Genomic DNA, 19309 nt, shown 5'->3' with positions numbered 1-19309 from the left:
TTGATCTTTTTGTTTTTCACCTTCGAACTCTTCCATGGATGCCATTTTTACCAGTCTCTTTCTTATTGTTGTTCCTTACTTTATTTTGAAGCAAACATTCTCCTTTTCCAGTTTGTTTTGGACTTTTAACAGTTTCACAACCACTTTGCAATTAGTTTAAGTGAGTGTGCAACTGTGATAAACTGCTAGTGACCAAAGAAATAGCTAGAAAATTCTGGATGCAGCACCACATCCAGACTTATTATTATTGTGACTTATTACACCAATCAACTGCAAGTAATTTCCTGCGACCTCTTGCCAAACAGTTTGATAATACACGTTTTCCAGGCGACCATTTACCAGTCTCTAGGCCTGACTGACTGAAGTTGTAACTACAGAGCTCAAAGTGTGAGAACACCATCTGTTAAAACCTTCTGTTTGGCAGGGCCAGCCAATCACAAAAATGTTAATTTAAAGGGGTCTGGTAGCTATTTTGGCTTATTTCAGACAAACAATGACCTGAGCCTCGGCACCAAAGCCAACTACAGGTGCAACTTCTCGCTTAATGTAAATAAGGACCGAGTAGCTTTAGTAAGAATATAAAAGCAAAGAGGTTAAAACGGTTTTTGTTGAAAACTATTTGGGTTGTGTTCTCTTCACTAAACTGTATTTTAACCTCAATTAATGATTATCTTCACAGAAACATTATCCAGTTTTCATTAAATACAGATTATTCTAATACATATTCTGTAATTACTGACCATTCATCTCAAAGATGGTTTGATTCATTTGCCAGTGTTGTTGTTCTGGCTGTAGGAGTGTTTACACACCACTGCTTCCCCATCCAAGACATTTCACATCCCGCATTAAACCGCTTGCTAAGTATTGATTGTGATGGACAATTGGAGTGTAACGGGGCATAAATGATGGGTTGGAGGATGGCTGCAACTCACGCCTCGGTTTAACAAAGCAACATAAACAACGTGAGAGCCGGGGCTTCTGTCAGTAGCTGGTACCGACACGGCAGATTGCAGGATTTAATATTAGCTGGTTGGTGCTTTGGGTCGTTTGAGGCGATGATCTGTCTCCTTTAACAACCCTCATAAAACTGCACACTTTCTTTTGCTCGTCTCCTCGGCAGCCCAAACCCCCAAGCCACCCCCCCTCTTTTGTCCTATCTCCATCGTCCGCCACCTCCACTTCCTCGTCCTCCTCCCTCTCCTGCTCTCCTTCTTCAGGCCCTGCAGTAGTGAAACGTGGGCGTCCATACTCCACCTATCTGTCAGGGGCCCAATGGTGCGCTGCTGCTCTTCCTGCTCATGATCAGAGGTGTCATTAGTTTCACATGCGAGTGACACACACACATCCATTAGGTTTAATAACCTCCGTACTGCCTCATGTCTCATCTTCACTGGGTCAGTGGAATTGAAGCGATAGCTCCACTGGTGAGATATGAAACTAAATTATCTTAGTCTAAAATTAAGGTCATCCTTAACGCAGCCTATGGGCACACTAAGTGAAAAACTTTTAGCTCCACACTCTAGCATATGCAGACTTTTCCATCATCTTAAATTCTTCTCATGGCTACATTTTTTTGTCTTTGCAATCAATCACAAGAAGCAAACAGTGGCACATCTTATAACCTAGAAGTCAACTTTAGTTTAATTTGCCTCTAAAGTGTTTTAACAGTAACGACAAATTAAGTAGGTACATCTCCCTGGTGTGAATGCCCCAGTCCACGTACACACCCACACACATTCATGAATATCAAAGCGCACGCAAGAGACGCGCACATATCCAGACTCAGCCCGGCGGGAAGGGCAGACCTGTATTCGATTTTCCCTGCGCCGGCTGAAGGCCTCGGGCAGGTCATCCCAGTTGGTTAGTTTGATGTCCAATGGGATGAAACTCAAGTTCAGCGAAGCTCCGTCCTGAAAGATGAGGAGACAGAGACGAAGGAGACAGCCTGAAGCAAAGTTACCACCATCAAGTAAAGTATTGTAAAGTTGTAACTAATATTATTTCTAAACATCTTTAGCCTGACTTATAGTTTGTTACTCCACATTTGCCCTTCATCATCTAATATGAAGTCTTTGGAGGCAGCCATGCAATCTGTAGCTTTTGAAACATTTTAATTCCAGTTCAGTATAAAGTGCCAATTCAACACAGTCATCTCAAAGAGCTTCATATTTACACGGTAAATATTGAGGAAGAACAACAACCTCTGACAGAACCTGGCTCATGGAGGGGCAGCCTTCTGCATGACTGGCTGACTCCCTATACCTGTGTACCTGGATTTTCTCTAACCCCAGTTGGACAAGCCGTTAGTAAAGGGTAAGGATGGATGGAAAGAGACCTCAAACCAAACCAAAACAAACACAAGAAACCTCAATAATTTAAAATGGCCAGCAGAGGGCAACTCTTCTGGTTGCTGTAAGGTGTCCAGCAGTATAGAGGGGAAAATGGCCTTAGGTTCCACTGACCTGTGATCAGTGAACACTTTTCTGACAAGCTTATGTGCTCAGATGCTACTTTCAAGTCATACTGAATAGAACAGGAAGCTTATTTTGAGGATGCTAGATATAGCGTGAAATGGAGGCAGATGATTTGCTGTGGCAACCCCTAAAGAAGAAGAGGAGTACTGATCAGGCTGACAGCTCATTGGCTAACAGCTTATCAGTCTCAGGTTGTTAGCTAATGAGCCTGCTTTGTCCCTCGGTCACATCTAGTTTCAAAATACTAAGATCGCTACGACACAAAGGGGACTTCACTAAACAATAAGTGCTCAATTATTGCCATCGTTTATATGCAGTTTATGATGCTGACCAAGTTTCCTTGATGAAATGAGTTGCAGATCGTAACGCGCAACTATATAGTTTTATTCACATACATATATATTTTATATACTATCTCTAAATTGCGTGTAAACACAGCCAAAGATACAAAATAATTCTGCTGAATTAGAAACTGTGCGCCTTCATGGTTATATGAGTTTTAAATAACTATATGACTATATTTATAAATGTACATTTTTATGTAAATTATATGCATTTATGTGTACTTATGTCAGTTCCTCACAACTGAGTCCACTAAATGAAAGCCATGAGACACAGCTGAATAAACACAGTCAGAAATACAGTAATGAGCTAAAAACATCTTAATTAAACTACGATCGACGTTACCAAGCTTCACATGTCATTAAGCCTTCCATTATAGTTTTAAACCTGCCAGGGAATCATTTGTGTATGACTGCCAACAGTAATAAGGATTACAGCTATGTTACAGATCAGCAACCATTCCCAAACACAGGAACAAGTATTGTTTTACAGCAGCCATATAAAGATTCATTCAACTAATATAAACTGATCTGAGAAACATGAATAATTGCATATATATAAAGTAATGGTAAAAACAGCTTAACTATATGACTAAAATTATAACAGCTTTAATACCTTGGTAAGTATTTTATATATTAAAATAGTTAAAATGAATTCACTAAACTCCCACAAAAGCTGAGAGGAATGGATAAATGGTAAAACCCAGAGCTCAATAAAAATGCCTCAACACTGAACCTCTAACCCTAACAAAATTACATGAATATTCATTTTTTGGCAAGATTCAATTCAATTCAACTTTATTTATGCAGCGCCAAATGACAACAACAGTCGTTTCAAGGAACTTTATATTTTAAGGTAGACCCTACAATAATACATAAAGAGTCATATGACCCCCTATGAGCAAGCACTTTGGTGACAGTGGGAAGGAAAAACTCCCTTTTAACAGGAAGAAACCTCCAGCAGAACCAGGCTCAGGGAGGGGCGGGGCCATCTGCTGCGACCGGTTGGGGTGAGAGAAGGAAGACGGGATAAAGACATGCTGTGAAAGAGAGACAGAGGTTAATAACAGATATGATTGTTATGGATGAAGAGTACTTCATCCATGTGAGGTATCTGTTGTGTTATACCAGATAAAAAACTGAGAACCACTGAAGTAGATCATTACTTAGTCTTTGCATAAAAGGTAATGGATTCTTCATAAACATGTATAGCTATAACCTATATTTTCCTTTGACAAATGCACTTGAAATTTGAATTTAACACTCAAATTTGATTTTTTTTTCTCTGAGATATACATTTCCACCTGGATAGATTTCAAAGCAGAAGAATATTTAAACAATTCACAAGAAGCACAGAAACAGTAAGATCAGTTTTCTAGTTCCAACAGGGACTAAAATCTTTGGTAGAAAGTGGTTTCAAAGCAACAACTGCTCACAGATGCCTCAAAACTTTTTCTTCCTACACCTGTGAGACGGGAAGTCTAACGGGATTTATATACTGTAGAGCTGTATTATGTATTTATTTCTTTCGTACAGATTGATATGAATATTAATTCTGGATTAATTATCTGATATTTTCTTCATTTTTTTCTGGATGTCAAATTATGAATAAATCACAGCGAGATGCAATAAAACTAACTTGAGGTTGTTTTAAAGGTGTTTTAAGCACACACACAATCACAAATCCACAATTTACTTGAAAATATTATAAATGATAGTAAATAATAGCTTTATTAAGGTCCCAAATTCTATGCACAGTAAAAAAAAATTCAGTTTTTCTCAGGTACAGAACCACAATGGATTCAAATGAAATAATCAAATTGTGGCAGAAATGTAGACTTTCAGCTTCATGGAAAAATGTTCCATGATTGTTAATAGATTTACAACCACACAGAAATATTAGCAGTAGCAGAAACTTTAGCAGTGTCCAAATCAATCTGAAGTATTTGGTGCATTCCTCCCCAGTTTTGGAACATTTTTTCCTTTGGATCTTCTACAAGATCAACTTGTAGAAGATCCAAAGCATGCCACATCATCTGTGAAACATGGCAGAAGCAGTGTGATCCACGAGCATGTTCGGCTGCCAATGGAATAGAAGTTTACTGAGGATGTGAACGCTGATAGAAGTAGCAGGAGGAATGCTGAAGAGTAAACGGCTTTACTCTGCTGAGATTTAGCCAAATGCTGAAAAACTTGTGGGACAGTGATTCATAGCACAGATGGCTGAACAGCAGCAAGACCCACAAACGAGCAACAACTGATGGCGCTGCAGTGAAAGCCTGGCAGAGCATCTTAAGGTAGAAAAATCAGCATTTGAAGATGTCCATGGTTACTGACTGTATAAGACTGCATCCGAGTATTCGAAGAATTCTTATGTTTAAAACTGCATTAAAATCGGCGGATCAAGAATCAGTTCTTTGCTTTTTGTGGAGCACTTTCCAGAACATCAAACAACAGCTAGGTTGGAAAATGAGCACTTTCAAGTCTGAAGTCGTTGTCTGCTGGGAAGGGTTGGACCCCTACTCCAGGTTGGAGATGAGTTGCTGTCTCAAGTGGAAAAGCTCAAGCATCTCAGGGTCATTTTCATACGCAGGAGAAGTGGAGCAGGAGGAAAACAGATGAACCTGTGCAACTCCTGCGGTGGTACAAGTAATTAACTGGCTTGATATGGTAAACAGAACTCTGATTGTGAAGGTAAAGCCGTCAATTTACAAGTCAATCTCTGTTCCTACCCTCACCTCTGAGCTTCCTCATGAGGTGGGCGTCTGTGCTCATTTGTAGGGCGAGGATGAGGTCCTTAGCCATTAGGGAGTACAAAGCTGCTGCGCCACTGCATCAAAAGCTTAGGTGGTCTGCGAATCTAACTAGGATGCGTCTCCTGGACACTTCCCAGGTAAGGTTTTGGAGGTCATGAGGAGGAAAAAGAGAGAGCTGGACCTGAATAATTTAAATAAAAAGGATGGATGGATGTACTGACATACGCAGGCAAAATACCTCAAATTATGTCACTGTCCAAATACTTATGGATCTGCAAAGAAGAAAAAAATGTGTAGTTTTGGCTAAGATACCCTCACTCCCACTCACAAGGCACAGAGAGAGAGACCCATAAAAAACTATCAGAGGGTCTGTGAAGCAATAAATAGTGCTCGAACACGCAGTGACACCACTACACTGCGCATAGGCCCTTCATGCTTGGACGTTTCTGAGTGGCTCCTCGTGTTTTCCCTTCCAAGCAGTTGGTGAGACGTGGGATTCTGCCGCTGACTCACTGGTGTAACCGAAGCAAACAGAGATACAACCGTTCGCCGAGCGTGCATTGGAGCGAATCACGAGGCAGCGCCGTTATTGTTTCACTCGCCCGATGAGGAGAAATGTCAGGATAATACTGTGGTTATATAACTTCAAGCTAAGGAGGAGGGATACATCGCAAAGAACCTTGCCGACGCTATCAAATAAATGTTAACTATGTGTCAGAGAAGGTGGGCGTCTCTGTGTGAACTTTCTTTTTTCTCATTAGCTACAAGAGAATAATTTCTTGTAATGCCGTGCATTTCTCTTTTAGATAACAGACATTAATGAGAGCCATAGTCAAATGCTTGTCCTGCACTGTATCCTCCCAGTTCTTACAATCAGTTCTCTTCTCTCTGGGTGCTGGACACCTGGGCTGAGAATACTGCAATGTCTATGCTTAATGAAGTTTAGAGGAGAGGAAACAGTGTATCGATTTAGCTTAAAGCACCGCTTTTCATGTGGAGACTCTCTTGCAAGGATGACGTAAAAAGCTTGTGGATTACAACGCTCTGTTATCAGGAGACATGGGAAGTAAGTAAAGTTAAATGAGATCAGTGTCCTCTCCTCTCAGAAGAGCCACAGAGCTGTTTGGATCAAGACAAGCGGGCTGTAAAAGTGGCCTGTAATTACATAAACTAACTCCAGACAGCAAGGAGGATGAAAAACTAAAACTAGTGAGTTTTTGAAGGGTTCAGGAGAGTAGCTGTCCACTAGCCATGCCTGCTTATCATAATGCTACTCCAAACACAGCGGTGACCTCATTTAAAAGGTTTAAGTTAAATGTTTCCAATGAAAGTGCACAGTGAGGGTCAATAAGTGAGGTACAGGTACCAGGTCCCATTGTATGCCCAACTACAGGTAATTCATATGTTGCTGTATCGTTTGAATTATTTGATATCAGAAAGTTTTGATCCCAAGCTTAATCTCCAGACTGAAAACTTCATTTTTAGTCATCTGTTCTGAAGCATTAGGACTCAGCGAGCGTGAGGGCTGTAATTAATGCTGACATTTTAAACTTAGCTTGAAAGTTTGCAGCCCATGAACAGCGCTAATAAAAAGCTTTACAGGGTTCAAACTACAACTGAATAGTTCTTTAGGACTTGGGCTTATTATAAACCAAGGGACACGGCACTGAAGCCTGTTGAAGAGACAGGCTTGGATCTGAAAACAGTATAATAACAGTATCAATACGTAAATGTTAACAAGTGGACTGCAGGGTGCTAGTTAACTTGCAAGACCCCTGTTAACTCTTATAATGTTAGCAATTTGTTTACTGCGGTTTCTCAAACAATTCTGCCATGACGTATTTCAGAAGCTGAAAAAAGGCCAAAATACCTGGATGTGTTGCTCTCACCTATAAAACTCTCAGAGACTCTTAGTGAAATAGCCATGAATTAAACGCTCTTTAATCCTCACAGAGCCATAGAGCAACAGTACAACTATCTACTTCTCCTGTACAACTCCCGTGCGGAAAATAAAAAGTAACTGCAGGACCTAAACTGTCTGTAATTAGAAACCGAATATACAGTTTTGCAGCGTTCACATGCAATTAGTTTCATTGTGTGCTGTAGCTCATTCTGCACCAAAACTTTAGGGATTGTCTGCAGAGCAATCAGATTTTTAATTATCAACTTACAGAACTTGAATTTAGTTTCATTTAAATTCTGTAATCTGGCCACACTTTCTTTCTTTATTGGTTGCCATGGTAATTCCTGTGGTAACCAAGGAGCTCATTAGTGATCTTGCTTGTTTTATCCACCTTTATTCTAATATATGTTTGAAGATCCTGTTTCTCTTGTGACAGCATGCATGCATGCATTAGTAACAAAAATAATGAGCATTATGAAGAGGATAAAAAACCAGGAATAAACCCATAAGAATATACCTCACTGTAATTATAGGTAATCATACCGCAGCGGCTTGGAAGCATCTGCATAATCACTGTAAAAAATAACCACAATAAAGAACATTTACCAGGTTATTACTGCTTCATTAGCACTAACTACTGCCAATTTGAAGACCGACAAGCCACTTACCCTCAGAGTTAACTTCAATCAAACAACATCGACTGTACCAAACAAGAAAGAGGCTGATGGGCGGATTCAGGTAAAAGCCACAATCTGGTTTCAGCTCTCAGAGCCACGTCAGGCATGAAGATGATGGTCGGAGAGGACAGGCAGGAGGCAGGAGAAAGGATAAAGCCTAAAGGTTAATACCTGCCGGCAGCTGGCACATGGATTTGGAGATACAAATCAACATTAGGAAGTTTTTTTTCCTCTTACGCTGTACCCACCGTGCAAAGACGCCCATGTGTTTATTTGGATTATGGTAAAATAAATATCATGGAGAGTCAGGGGAATGGTGGAGCGAGTTGTGCTGTAACAGCATGAAGCAGGATTAGAGCCCCGCTAGATGTGACTGAAAAGAGGCACACTATGCTTCCCACTAACAAGCTCATGAGGAAAGCAACTGAAAATATTGGTTTCATTCAAACATAAGATATTATTATTATTATTATTATTATATAAATAAAAGAAGTATGTTTATTTTCAGGTTGAATAAAATGATGATCAGCCAAAACATTAAAACCACTGACAGTTGCTTTTAATGGTCATCTCTTTGCAAAGCCATATGCTGCTGAGACGCCCTTGGTCCTGGTGGTATTTACAATACTTGGACATACTTTAACATGTACCACCCACCTAAACAATGCTGCAGAAGAAGCACATCCCCCTATGACAATGCACCCTGTCACACCGCAAAGAATGCTCAGGAATGCCCCAGGCATTAATCCGGCTCCTAAACTCAAAATTCCACATGATGTCCTCAAACAAAGACAGTCCACTGCACCCCACTTTATCTTCCACAGAAACCAAAGGATCCACATCCAGTGTGCCTCCAGCACTATTTATTTAAGTGTATGTATAATTTGTACTCCTGATTAGAGGACATCTGAAATAAATTTAAACCTATGCATCCAATTCTTGTTTATTAAGTCAATAAAGATGTTTGCTGTCCAATCATTCTACCACTAAAAAGGACTGCTCAAAGAAATCACGAAAGCCCAAAATGACCATGAAATTCATACTAATGAGGAGTGGATGTAAATTTCTGACCACAGCTTTACATACGTATACACACACATACCAATACAGGGGTTACCTTTCATGAGTGACTAAATCTGACAGACAGATTAATGCCCATTACTTGAAATAATTAATGTTTTAGCCAAGCATTGCTACCAGTGATAGCATGGAGAAACCTGCTCAGTAATATAAAAATAATGTGAGGCAATGGTGGTGCAGACTATTTCATGCCAATCAGACGGTGTAATCTGTGACTTTTTTCAGTTTCAAGTAAAGAAATGGGAAAGAAAATTGATACTTTGTTACTATTTTACATGGTAACAAAGTATCTCAGGATTGATTCTGTTATGTGAAGACAAAGAAAAAACATCCCTTGAATTAGGAGACTTTTTATGCTTTTTTAATGCAAGATCACTTGAGCAATAAGCTCCTTTGAAGCAAACTATAAACAAATGTGGGGTGGCTCAAGACATTGGTTTATTGTGGATATTAGCAGTGTTAGCATCAACTCTGTTCACTATCAGCTTTACAAATGTGCTAAAATAACTGACTTTGTTTTATTTATCAGCTAGGATCATGTATTGTGACCATGCATACTCATTTTTTACTTTTTTTGAAATATCGTGTCAAGAAGAACCCAAAAAACTGTATTTTAGGTGTGGCCATTCTGAGTCCATGGGTAAATGGTCTTAGCTCCTGTGACCTGTGCCTTAAGTTCATGACTTCAGTTTCTAGTTTCAAGTCTTATTAATCAAAACGTGTAGTTTATAAAATGAAACTCTTCTTTAGTGTCCAGATGGATGATAAAGATGTTTTGGCTTCATAACAGGCTGCTAGTATACGAGAGTACAGTATCTCTCTGTTTACAGTCACTCCTGATGTTTGGTTCCAAAAAGCTAAGATGACGACAGTGAAAACGGGAAACAGAAAACCTTTAGGCGACGTCATTGTAGGTACGTTCATCACTTATACACAGTCTATGGTGTTCGCTCATCAGGCTCACGTTGCACTGGCTTCTAAAAATATGGTTGCATCCAGTTTCAATAAAACCAAGATGATGATAACCAAAATGCCAACATTGAGGCTTTACAGTCCAATAACCAAGGGTCTATCATTAACACACAGCTTATGGTTAATTGACTCATTTTTCTCTTCAAAGTCTTTGTTCTGCACTTCTCTGCTGTCACTAAAACTCCACATGCACATCCAAAAGCCTGATGAATGTATAGCTACTGAAGTCTTTCCAGATATTCTAAGAATAAAACAGTCATCGATGTGTGCAGGTCCTGACAAATGTGGATTGCTATACTGCTCCATTATTCAGTGGTCTGTCACATGTAACAACAGCGCAAGAAAAGTCTGAGAAATCACAACATGCCAAAGTAATTGTAGTCCAACATATGGTGTTTCTGAACTATCCTCAGGTTCTTCACCACACTTATCAGCTCTTCCTGGTCTTGACAGGAGTCAAAGAACCCACCCACCAAAGAGTAGGGCCAGTGAACCCTTGAATAAAACAACTGTTTGCTGTGTAGTAAATGGATATAAAATTACTAATACTCTCAATATTTCTCATTCAAGCCTCTGTGACAAATCTTCCTCTGATTGTGCCTCGAGTAGCCCCTGTGTGAATACTTTGCCTTGTCCAGGATTATCCCAATGTGACAGCTTTCCAGCCAGAATTCCTCCACTTTATCATTTAAACGACAGCGGGAGACATTTATCTCCTCAGCTTATCGTCTCAGCCACGCGTACATGACACTTGTCTATTGCTGTCAGGCTAAGATTCCACTGGTGATTCAGTTCAGCGTCTTGCTCTTCTTTATGTAAAACCCTCTTGTCTCTTATCTGAGTTAGTGGGGAAGGAATTTGATCCCTCATGAATGAAGCAAAAGGGCGTTAAGTATCACAACGTGATCAATACAAAGGTCTGTTGGCAAGTGGCACTCAAGGGGAGTGCCAAGAATGCACAGGAGTGTAATCAGAGCCATACTGCAGTTAAACTTGCTTGTATTAGTCTGCTGGTGGAAGGACGCGCCACAAGCTTCAATGGTGGAAGGCGCTAAAAGAACATTTGGCTTGAATACTGAACAAAACACCTGAACTCTTCAAATAAAAGTGCCTCATGGGTTACTATTAGGCCATTTATATTAGTGCTGATTCTCCTGAACGATAGGCGTCGCCACTCAGACAGAACCTCTGCATCAGCACTGAAGAAGCAGTCAAAACCAGATGCGAAGAAATAAGAAAGTGTCATCTCTTCAAACAGTTGAAACCTCTCCCTCCAAAGTGTGGCTTGCACCAGCAGATATGATGTCGCTTTTGGCGTTCGGTGCTGTTAGCTAGAGCAAGATCAACGAGTCTAACGGCCCGTTATCGCAGTTCATTTCAAATATAACGTGTTACCGGTCACTGTTATTTTGGCTGCTGCACGTGTATTTGTAAAAGTTTCCCTCTGTCAATCATAGAAACATGATTTACTCAGATTTCTAGCAGGCAGGTTCCAGCAAAATATGTTTATAGTGCTGTGAAAAAGTATATAAAGTACTTCCTCCTGATTTCTTAGATTTTTGCATAATTGTTTCACTAAAAATTAAAATTCGAGAAAAATTATCCGAGTAAATGCAAAATGTAGTTTTTAAATGATGAAAAAGCTATCCAAACCTATGTGCCACCTAAACCTCATAAATGGCTGTGCCAGGACAAAAGTCCAGATAAATTAGGATTTTATCAGGATCAAAGCTGTGAGTGCAGTGCCAAAAATCCGGCAGTGTCCTCTAGCGCTTCCTGGACACCTACTATGTGAGGTTTATCAGGCATAAAATCTTCAGTGTCCTACAGAAGAGCTGGAGGGGGTAGCTGGAGAGAAAGAGGTCTGGGCATATCTGATTAGACTGCTGCTCCTGTGACCCAGATAAGTGGCAGAAATTGGATAGATGGAAGCTATCATGACATTGAACTGACTCAGTGATAACAGTAACATTTAAAACCCACATTACTGGTCATACTAAGGCCTCCAGTCACACAGACCAGTCAGAGACTACATAGAAAAATGACTGGTCGGCGAAGATGCTGTCATTAAATGAAATTGTTGAAAGAAGGTGTTACATCGAAAACCTCCTTGTGATTGTTTTGGTTGCTATCAGATTGCCGCAATTGCCTGTATTTTGTATGGAAGACTCCAACTTCAACTTGTCTCCACACTTGCCAACTACTCGCTAAGACACGCGCTAACACTGTGAAGAATTTGATGCAAACCAGAAGCAGAGAATATGTTTCAAAATGTTTAACTTGAATCTTGAAGAGCAGTCTCTGCACCCTTATTCAAGTTTCACAACTACTTAACGAGTTTTTGCAGACAAATCTGTGTCTTCCATGCAAACTAGAAGCGATTGCAGCAACCTGCTAGCAACTACGCAAACCCAAAGAGGTTTCTGGTGATGTTTGTTTTCCAAAACTTCCAACCAGCTGGGGAATATAGATTTTTCCCTAGCGACCAGTGGTTGCCAGGGTTTTACTGACCAGTCTCTACACCTGCATGACTGAGCCATAAGTAATACTAGTACTAATACGAATGCAAACTTTTTGCTGGCCCAGCCAAGAAAACCCAGATGCCATATACAGGGTTATTTTGGTATGTCAAGTTCAATATTTAAAACTGTTCGGCTGCCTCCTTCAGTTTTTACTTTACGAATAACCTTTTGTGCACCAAATATATTAAATAAAATCCTTAGACGACCGCTTTACTGGCTGCTGACAAATACAGGAGAAGTGTAGATAAAAGAGGAAACGTTAGAAGGCGGCTTGGAAACTGGTGGCACCTTATTAAATCATACTGGCAATACGCTGGTAAATCCTAAACCTTTAATTTGTATTGAACGGAGGGATATGAATGGATTTAAAAAGCTTTTCTTTCACCTTTTACTCCACAGCAAAGGAGCCTGGTCCACAGAGGCGGCGAAGGTTGCTGCTTTACTATTTTTGAGAGGCAAAAGGAAGATCAATACAAGAGTAATTGGCTGAAATAAACCCTTAACAAATCTCAGCATTATTAATAAAATATTTTTTTCTCATGTCTTTGGAAGAAATCCATTACTGAAATTGACTTGAATGCTTCAGCAGTAATGCATGCACAGCACAGAGGAGGGGAAAAGGCAGCATGTGATGGAGTTAGTGTGGAGCCAGCACGACGGCCTTTGTTACTCGTTTTGGAAAATTTGGGGAGAATCATGCCGGGATCGTTTCTCCAGCATTCCCTTTGGAGCAGAAAATAGTCAGTTTCAAATATATTTGCACGACTGGACATACTGTATGTGGTTTAGGTCTGGGTAGCACAATCAAGAGGTAGGACACAGGACGTCCAGTCACTAGTGGTGAAGCACAGATATTACTTTTTACCAGTTTTTACTAGCAGTTAGCTTGTTAAAGTGTTGTAATGCTAAGGGAAGAATTGAAAATGCAGCAAAGGTTAATAAAGGTGCATATCAAGCATCATGTAGCTTTCATTATAGCCTGTTTTTTCCTGTTTGTTAAAAGCTCGTTAAAACTGCCTTTTATGTTGTTTCTACACTAATTAACTGCACCTGTTTTAATCGCAACTACTTTTTTTCTTCTTAAACTTTGACCAGAACAGCTGGTGACACTGATAACGCTGCAGATTAAATGATTAAAAACGATTATCTGCAGCTCAAACCTGAGCAGATCTTGAACATGGAATCAGATAAATTTCACTAGAACATGAGGATATAAAAGAAAACATTAAGTGGACATCACACCTTTATGTGTACTTTTTGGCTTTTTAGCTATTTTTTTGTTGCAAGAATTGAAATGGAGGATATTACACCACACGTCTGACTTTCACTTAGAGTAAGAGGAGCTGCCGTCTCCTCACACTTGATGCGGCACAAGAAAAAGAAGCATTTTTTAAAAGCTTTGTCTTATAGAAATATAAGACAAAGTGTTATAAGAGTATTTATCAGCCAACAAGTACTGCACAGGGGAGGAACGCAGCTGAAAATCATGATGTGGGTTATTAAGCTACTAACTAAACTACCCAAACTGTTGTGCACGCAAAAAACAAAAACATAACAAAAACAAAAACATAACAAAAACAAAAACATAACAAAAACATAACAAAAACAAAAACATAACGTGGTGCTTTGCCTGTTATTTGTACTTTTGTTTGTGGCTTGAAAATATTTTTATTTTCTGCTGCAATTTAGTTAGCCAGTCACAGCCCGTCACCGTCACAACACGACAATGTGTTGTATTTGAAAATTCAAGTTGAATTCACTTATGTGCACGACAGATCCAGGGAAAATCCTGTCCCAGTATGAAAAGGCTCATGAAATAATAGAAGCTGGCAAAAAAATGTTTGAAAAAGAGTTATAATTAAACTCTTAGCTACAACTCTTCCACAGTTCACACAGAGCTGTGCAATATCACAAGTCAACTGTCAAGTAACTTGCTTTTTTAATACTTGAAACTTATGGATTTACTGCATAACATCGAGAAATGTCTGTCAGAATACAGGTATTGATTAAGTCAGATTCAAGCGTGTTAGAATAATGTCTTATGATCTTGTTCAGAATCACCAAAAGAAATGAACCAGCTGCTCACAGGCGGCTGTGGGTCAGATAGTAACTCGCTTGGGTTCTTCTTCTTTGGGGTTGTGTGTGTTAGGGTCACCATAGTGGATCATCTGCCTCCACCCTGCCCTCACATCTCCTTCAGTCACACCAACTTTCTGCATGCCCTCCTTCCCTGCATCCATGCATATCAGGCCGCTCTCTTCTTTTACCCTTCATCTTCAGTCCCTTTGTTTGGTGTCCCTATTCTCACCTTTACACTCCTTCCATTACTTTTATAGCTGCCTCCGAACATGCCTTCCTGTACTCCAGCAGCAGTTTGGACTGGCACAGATCTTCCTGTATCACTTTGGACGGGCACAGATCTTCCTGTATCCTATGCCCGCTACTTGGCTATGATGCTCCATGTACTGTGTGCCCTGCCTGCCGGAGCATCTCTGCACATACTGCACCTTGGGTCTTGCCGTAGTGTAGTATATCTTGTGCTTGGAGCTTTTTCCTGCACTGCCATGATCTGTGCATCTGTGCAGTCCAGCTTTGTCCAGCCATTTTCAATATCTGGATGAATCCTGCACTCCACCTGAGCTCTGAGAATTATCCAGATAACTGATGCCCCAACCTCCAATGAAGTCCCCTTCAGTTTCTAACAGAAGAATTTGCCCTCATATCAGAACATGCCAAATCTCCTTCTGCTCCATCCCATGGACCTGAATTGCCATGGTGTTTCACCCAGTGAAACCACTTGACCCCTTACTGGCAGCCCTCTTGGTAGATTCCCTTTGCCATCACTGGTTCATATGCAAACAGTTAGTACATCAACTGCTGAATTTCCACCACTGTTTTGTTTTTTTTTGCCGTTGTGCTATCACACCAATTTGTTTCTGGCCCTTAGAGAACCTAAAATAAAAGACAAGGTGTGCAGCACAGAGTGGCAGAAAACACAAAACGACTGAATCTCACTGTGAGTTAAACACTGACTTGCATTTAAGCTCAGAGTAATTCTTTGGCACAGATGGACAATATAGGCAGGTGCAACGTTTCCTGTAATGGCACAACCTTGAGAGGAACAAGAATTATTGTGAAAACACACTAGAAAAAAATTCTCTGGTTCCCTTATGAGCTCAGTCTATGATCAAATATGCACAATCAAACAGACAGGCGGCGGTACCTTGGAGTAAAGATATATTCGGTCTGTGTACCGGCTGGCGCAGAACTGCAGGCCTGGGTAGAAGGGATGGGCGTTGTTGGCGTCCTCGCCACCATTGCCCCCATCATCATCATTAGCATCAGCCGCAGAAGACAAACACGGCAGAGCTCCGCAGTCTGCAGGGAGAGAGGAATAGGCTGACTAATATCTCACTGAGCATATATTATTGACTCATTATTGGTTTTCACTGCTTTATTGGTACTCTGTTTGCTCCTCTGGTGATGCAATGAGTAGAAGAGACATTAAACTCCCGCAGCTTTTAAGATTTATTATACTGAGCACAATATTGGGAAGATGTGGCATTTGTAGCAGATCATTCAAATATGTATGCATATACACTAGATGCATGGAAAAACACCCATATATTGATGCTTATTGCTTTCAAACACTTGATTAAGAATCTGAAATGAAAATGTTGAAGCAATTATCTCTGACATTTTCATATAAATGGGAATCAAAGTCAACATTCTTGCTATCAGCAGTTGATATAAGAGCAAACAAACGTGGCGGTTTAAACACTCTGCTTTACTCTAAAAGTAGACCCAACAGATGATTGAAAGAACAGAGGAATTTTGCATCACTAGAAATAAGACTGCCTAGGACAAAAGATTAAGTAATAAAGTGCTTGAAATAAGTCACACCTTTTGTGTATAACTTATTAAAAGAAATGAAAATGAACTCGCTTAACAAAGTAATAGCCCACGTTTATTGTTTTGTTTTTGTGAAACAGGTGGTGGCAGATAACAGTTGATAACAGTTTCAGAATCAGCTGTAAAAGCTATTCAAAGAGAAAATCGCAGAATTTCTTTGTCCTGCTGGTGTAAATTCTGCTTCTAAATGGGAAAACATGAAGGCATTTTAGGGTGGATATACATAATTTGTCACAGTCTATGAGTTTTGTTGTTCTCAGTCCTTAGTTTAGTTTTTTTTTTAAATCTGATTTTAGACTTTTTAGATTCATTTGTTTTGTTTTTTTGTTTCAATTCCATTTCTAGTTTTGATTAAGGTCTGGATTTGATTTTCTGTATATTTCTCTGAGTAATCTTGTAGTATTTCTAGATGTTTTGGAACACTAGTTTCTATGTAGATTCATGGGTTATAATTAATCATAAGTTTAATGCTAAGTTCACCATATTTTGTCAAATCTTAGTCTCTGTGGTAGATTTTTTTTTTATCTGTCATGTTACTTCCTGCTTTATTTTGATAGTTCTACTTCCTCTTTATCTAGTTTTCTGATTCTATTTAGCTGTGTCTTGTTTTTCCTTTTTTGTATATACAGTGCTGTCTCCCCCTTAGTCCTTGTCAGAGTGTTTATATACATCTCTCATGCATTTCCTCGTCGTTCCATGCGTCAGTATTTTTCCAGCTTTATTTCTCCTGTCGGACTTTGTTTTTCCTTTTGGACTTTCTAAAAGCCAGCCTTTGACATATAAACACATTTCATTTATGCTAGTTTAGTTTTTTTACTGTGCAATTAGTTATCACAGCAAATTAATTATTTACATGTCTAATAAACCAGGCAAAATGAATAGCATGTTACACAGTTTGTGTCTTTCCCTGCTGTTATCCTCGTATACAGTCTTCCTGTTAGTGCTGTGCTGCATGGGGACGCTCCACTCACTCAGAGATAACAGTATACATGTGCAGCTATCCCACCGACACAGAGGAGAAAAACGGTTGGCTTAATTTAGGAAGAACAATCTTAGCTATGGATTAAGACAACAACAAATCTGTAAATGAATTATGTACAAGCACTGCATCAGAACTTCTTTTTTCCCTTACAAAAAAAACCAGACCACTGGGAAGCATAATGTTTGGTTTATTAAAAAGAAGAAGCGGGTAAAGCTTGAAAAACTCTTGGAGATGAATCTCAGGGTCAGGGCGCCGTCTCACTGCAGAGTCTTCAGGCTGAATCCTCCTGTGGTTCCTGAGCGGAGAGAGATAGCAGAGAGAAAAAGACAGTAAATGTTAGACATGCCTATGTAAGCTTAGCCAGGTAAATGCATTAGGAGATGATTTTTTTTATTACCCTGTAATACAGTATTAGTATGCCAACACACATTTAATATGTTGAACAAAACGAAAAGTATTTACCCTCTATGTAATATTTTCTTAGAGCCGCTGTCATATTTTAAACTTACCTTGTGTCTTCAGTCTCATTTGGTTCCTCGACGTTCTGTTGGCAGAGCAGAAATATAATACAGGTAACTGTCAACAAGACCACGAAGCCTAAAAACAGTGTTTACAAGACGTCTCAAATAAAAGTATTTTATTTATAACTATATATCACAAAAACCGCTACTTGTTTCCACGACTGTTGTGCAGTTATCGTTTTATCAGCTGACCAGACAAACACATGCCATCATATTACACATGCCGTACTGGCTAATATTAAATTTGGTCAACTCAGCAAAAAGCTATGGTTAAAAAATAATTTGCATTTAAAAGTAACTTGGAGCAACTAATTATGTGTTGCTATCTTAATCTGGTGTCAATTAGCATGTCTAACATCTACATCTATAATCCACTATAATGTTTGTATTAGCTAGTTATATATAGTCTTTTTTTAACATCTTACCTTTTAAAATGCTGATATAGCTCTATTGTGCAGATAGCATACGTTACTAACTTAAGAGAACTATTGCAAGTGTTTCTGATTTGCCATTGGAATAGATCTGGAATTGAATTGGACCCAGTGTAGATGACAAGATTCCAATGTCCCAGTCGACATTGTCATGAAGATTGGGACTGGACCCAGTCTGGGTCCAGTCATGTAGACAGACTATTACTAGAGTAATGGGTTCTTGCCTAAGGGCGTGACATGGCTGATCAACCAATTAAATTTGCCTCCTGGTGTGCATGACTTTTCCATCTTTAGGCTGTAGGGATAATAATGTGTTGATGTGCTATAAGTGACTTTTTGCATCATAACTGAATCACAACCATTCAAACAATGGACACAGTTAAAAATTCAAAAACAAACAAAGATTAATAAATGAAATCTTTTTTTTAATATGATAATCTAAAAGTTTTGAAATATTTCTTTTTTAAAAAGCACAAGAAAGTAGATTAGCCTGGTGTTTGCATGGCGTCCTAAATATCTGTAACCTATACTGACACATACTTTTCTATTAAAAAGGTCAAATTAAAAAAAAAAAAGAGCATGAAACTAACTGCTAGCATGCTAGTCATCTACAAGTTACAACCTGTCCTACATGCAGCACCTGTTAGCTTGGCTGGTAAAACAGAGTTCATAAAAGAGGTTATTTAAGACACGCATTTGTACCAATGAGTCCAAGTACATATTAAAAAAAAAAAGATT

The 19309-nt window shown here is 39.4% G+C and overlaps 1 protein-coding gene across 3 annotated transcripts in view; it reads right to left on the bottom strand.

Annotated features, from left to right (window-relative positions):
• Window positions 1–19309, bottom strand: part of zranb3 (zinc finger, RAN-binding domain containing 3) — a 127097-nt gene that overhangs the window by 35339 nt on the left and 72449 nt on the right. For all 3 annotated transcript variants that reach the window (XM_040051589.1, XM_040051591.1, XM_040051590.1), the window contains 2 exons: window positions 15949–16103; window positions 1806–1910 (listed from right to left, as the gene is read on the bottom strand). In XM_040051589.1, the coding sequence (XP_039907523.1) occupies window positions 1806–1910; window positions 15949–16103 (260 nt within the window). The remainder of the gene's footprint in view (window positions 1–1805; window positions 1911–15948; window positions 16104–19309) is intronic.

Source organism: Simochromis diagramma, unplaced genomic scaffold (genome assembly GCF_900408965.1).
Source record: "Simochromis diagramma unplaced genomic scaffold, fSimDia1.1 OVJJ01000107.1, whole genome shotgun sequence".
NCBI lineage: Eukaryota > Metazoa > Chordata > Actinopteri > Cichliformes > Cichlidae > Simochromis > Simochromis diagramma.
The sequence above is the reverse complement of the archived record's forward strand: the minus strand, read 5'-3'. Positions and strand labels throughout refer to the sequence as shown.